Consider the following 4,455-nt stretch of genomic DNA (forward strand, 5'->3'; position numbering starts at 1 on the left):
GAGGATCCCTTTCCCCTCTTTTCCCTATTTCCCTCTTTCCCGATTTCCCTCTTTTCCCGATTTCCCTCTTTTAGTGTTGTTTTCCCTATTTTCGCCTGTTTTCCCTCTTTCCCTCTTTTCCCTCTTTTCCCTCTTTTCCCTCTTTTCCCTCTTTTCCCTCTTTTCCCTCTTTTCCCTCTTTTCCCTCTTTTCCCTCTTTTCCCTCTTTCCCCTCTTTTCCCTGTTTTTTCCCTCTTTTCTTTATTTTTCATCTTTTCCCTTGCATGTTAGTATTGATTTTCTGCTGTTCCCTTTTTTATAATTATCAAAGTTAAGTAAATAAAATAAAACATAAAAAAAATCTCGCTTTTTTACTAAACAGCATTTCCCTGTTTTCCCTGTTTTCCTTTTCCCCTCTTTTAGGAATGCAAGTTTTCCCTTTTACCCTCTTTTCCCTATTTCCCTCTTTTAGGGTTGATTTCCCTCTTTTCCCTGTTTTCCCTTTTCCCTCTTTTAGTGTTACCCCCGAAAACCAGTCAAAATATTAATTTACTTCACATTAATTCCTAGATTTAATATTACATAACAAGATTTATATAAATGAACACATGCCGACCATGCATTTGCATTGGTGATCCACGCTCTGTGGGCTCCGTAATGGCGGACACGAGCGCCGTTTCCTAACTTGGTCTATACTAACTTTGACCATCCCTATGCACCAAAATCTAACACTTTTCACCAACCTAAAGGATTACCTTCTGGTATATGTACCGGAGGATTCTTTACTAGTGCCAACATGTTGAACACTTACCAATGCTTTAGTTGTTTAGTTGATTCCAATATTGCTTGCTCATGAGCAAGTTCCAAACGTTTAACATGCTCTGCGTTGTAACTCATTGCTGTATTTAAATTTCAGAGGCAAAAATTAAAAATACGTGAAACCAATGTATATAACTACAGTAGTTATATATACATTGGTGAAACTCAAGCAAAACAAACATCGGTCAAGCGTGAAAGACCATGCTTTCCCGGGAAATTAAAATAGATGGTTTAAAGGTTTCATATAACTTATTTTACGTTGAATGCAAAAACGTATTTATACTTAAATTGAAAAGCGTGTATTTATTTATACAAAGGAACAAAAATATCGTGTTGTATTCAATTAAGTACAAAAGGTAGTAATAGCACAGACGAGAGAGGCCACTCGTAAACTCGTTATAACATCTGTGGTAATAGGCTCTTTTTACCAGGGCGTATCCTGTTTAAGGTAAAATAGGGAAAGTACCAAGGTTTAAATGATTCCTACCAAATTAAACTCCGGTGTTATTACTAATTTTGTGCTGCAATAAAATGGATGAGAGTGCCTCACAGTCGATGACTGATGTAGAAGTTGGGTGGGACTGTGGGTCACCAACCCCAACAGCATGGAAAAGATATCAGTGTAAGTTAATTTATAGTAATTATAACATGCTGTGCTCCACTACTTCTGCCCTGCACATTTATTTACACCAAGGGTGATCCTAAATTCCTATAGAATACAGAAATTATAGCGTTCATTTTTGATACTAGTGCCATTAACATAATATTTAGACACTGTACTAACTAGACCCCAGCACCCAGCGGTACCGATCGTCCACAAGCGTCGTAGTTTAGCCTTTACCTGCGTTGTAGTCTAACCTTTCCGTGCGTCGTAGTTTGACCTTTACGTACGTTGTAGTTGAGCCTCCCCCTACGTCAAAGATTGGCAATCTGACCCGCGAACTCATTTTGACCGGCCCACGCACTATTTTGTAAATTCCCTTACACACTGCCCGTTATGAACAATATATTGCTTATAAGCTCCAGCAAGGAGTTGCTTTTGTTTTTATTGTATCTCCCTCTCGTCTAGTCCATTCAACACACACAGTCATGTTATCAGTTTGATTGATAATTCTTAACTTTGCATCCTGCCCATTGTTACGTCAACTCCCTCAAAGGAAAATATTGTTTCCACACAACCGCGTTTATCCTTATATATGCCTTCTGATAACATGGTTTCATTATGGTTTCAACTGAAGTTGTTGAGAAATGAGTAGGCTATATATGTACCACAAAATATTAGTCACAATGGAAGCTAAACGAAGAAAAGTAGGCAATGAACGCAGAGTATTTAATGATTCATAGACAGACAAATATTTTTTTACCCTGCACCGTGGTAAACTAATCTGGTTAATCTGCACGGATACTGTGTCTGTAAAAAAAGAATTTAATTTAAAACGGCACTACGAAGCAAAGCACCAGAAATACAGTGCTTTAAAGGGGCAATCCAGAATCGACAAACTGGACAATCTTAAACAAAACCTGGAACAACAAAGCTTGATCAGGAGAAAAGGCAGAAAAGAACACACTTGCAAGTTATGAAGTCAGCTGCTTAATTGCCAATCACATGAAACCCTTCACTGACAAAAAAATTATTTTAGAATGTTTATTGGCGGTTGTTGACATTGTGTGCCCAGAGAAACCGAGTGTAATCTTGAATATCAGTCTTTCTGCCAGGACAGTTACAAGATGCATTGAAGAAATGTCTGCTGACGTAAAACAATCGCTTCGCAGTTGTGATGAAAAGTTTTAATATTTTTCAATTGCACTTGACAGAGCTGCGATTGACCGGTTTAGCGACAGCCGAGCAAGCTTAGTCCAATTTAAGTTATGGACATTTTCGTGTGTCGCGGCAATAACCGTTAAATTTAGCGACGTATCGGTGTCGGGAAACCAAAATTCGACGCAACTATTTTTGTGGTGCCCAGTGTCGCCAAAATCTACCGCAGATGTCCAATCTTACGGGACACGAAATGCCTGTCGCGGCGGTTAGCGCAGCGCCACTAAAATTTTACGAAGCGTCGCTAAAAAAATCCAGGTGTCGCCGAAGTCTGGGTCAGCAACAAAATTGCCTATTATGAAGTGGAAATTCTTACGTGCACAGATGTAATACTATTGGATTTAGAGGACAAATAATATATCTTTAAAATGTAAAGTTTTTTATCACTGAACTCTGCGGTATACATTTTGATAAAATGATTTGTAGTTATCTATTTTGTATTCTGAATCATTGTCTCTGATTAGAACGCTTTTCATCTTGGATTAAATGCATTTAAAAATACGTCCTTGTATGTTTCGATAAAGTTATTATTACGCAGAATTTACTTCAGCCAGGCAGGCTGTTTGTTACGTCATAGTAGGGATTCACACGTTGATTATTTACATCATAATAACGTTTTTTTGTATTCAATTATTGCCCCACAGGAAATTTTAACTAACTAACCAAACGTTCGTTGTATAGCCTAGTGTGGTTTATATTGCCACATATTTAGTTGCAACATCGGATGGAACAAACTTAAAAATAATACAATAAGAATCTTTCTGGAAAGCTTGTTACTACTTTTTTGCTAACCCGAGTTTCGGAATGCAGTTAAACAAACAATATTCCTAGCTACTGCTAAACAGACGATGTTCTATCGGTACATCGCAATCTAAACGATTTAGAGCTTTAGGCTGTAATAATCAACTTAAAGCTGTTCCAGAAGTATTGCTGCTTTATATTCACAATATTTTCCTCAACAAAGCAGCGTGTTTGTTACGAAAGAGTGAGGATTCACAAGTGGATTCATTGCATCATAATAGTGATTGTCTGGCCTGGCAATTAATTACCACAAATTAGCAATTCACACGGCGATTATTTGCGTCATAATAGGGATTCACACGTTCATTATTTAGCCAGCAGGTGCTTAAAAACATGTTAAATATTTGTTTTTTTCACGTCTGTTATTTAAAGGATTATCTCGTTTATACGATGAATACTTTCTATCATAGGCGCCAAGTTTTGAAATGTAGTGCAGAGGCGGAGCCTATTATGACGTAACACAATCGTGACGTCATAACACTTCGGCGTTTCATTGACGTTATTTTACGCTTGCTCAACGCTGGACGTCAGTGTTACGCGTTGATCCTTTCCCCGTGCGTATTTGCAAGATTGACCGATATATAAATCGTTCGTTCGAGGCGACGTGCTTTCTACTTGACCTTTACGTGCGTCATAGTTTAACGTCCATGTGTGTCGTAGTTTAACGTCCACGTGCGTCGTAGTTTAACGTCCAGGTGCGTCGTAGTTTAGCCTTTCGCGCGTCGTCGTACAAAGGCAAAGCAACACATTCAATGTTAGCTACTTAGAAAATGAAAAACAACCAATTATCCTACTCTAAAGTTTCTAAACAATGTAGGCGGTAATAAACAACCTAAATATGTTCCACAAGTAGCACTGCTGTATATTTACGATGTTTTCCTCAACCAAGCAGCATAATTATTACGAAATAGTAGGGATTCACACGTGGTTTCATTGCATCATAATAGCGATTGTTTGACCTGGTAATTAATTACGAGATAATAGCAATTCACACGTTGATTGTGTGCGTCATAATAGCGATTGTCCCCTTGATTATT

At 38.0% G+C, this 4,455-nt stretch overlaps 1 protein-coding gene and 1 long non-coding RNA gene across 2 annotated transcripts in view; both read left to right on the forward strand.

The window, feature by feature from the left end:
- Window positions 1-1,208: 1,208 nt before the first annotated feature.
- LOC100184741 (putative uncharacterized protein DDB_G0285119) overlaps window positions 1,209-4,455 on the forward strand; it is a 10,587-nt gene continuing 7,340 nt past the window's right edge. Inside the window, exon 1 of the mRNA XM_009861640.3 lies at window positions 1,209-1,420. Within this exon, the coding sequence (XP_009859942.1) occupies window positions 1,330-1,420 (91 nt within the window). The 5' untranslated portion in view covers window positions 1,209-1,329. The remainder of the gene's footprint in view (window positions 1,421-4,455) is intronic.
- Window positions 4,013-4,257, forward strand: LOC113474631. The gene is made up of 2 exons (XR_003396320.1): window positions 4,013-4,084; window positions 4,130-4,257. It is a non-coding gene; the product is annotated as an uncharacterized LOC113474631 (long non-coding RNA).

Source organism: Ciona intestinalis, chromosome 10 (genome assembly GCF_000224145.3).
Source record: "Ciona intestinalis chromosome 10, KH, whole genome shotgun sequence".
Lineage (NCBI taxonomy): Eukaryota > Metazoa > Chordata > Ascidiacea > Phlebobranchia > Cionidae > Ciona > Ciona intestinalis.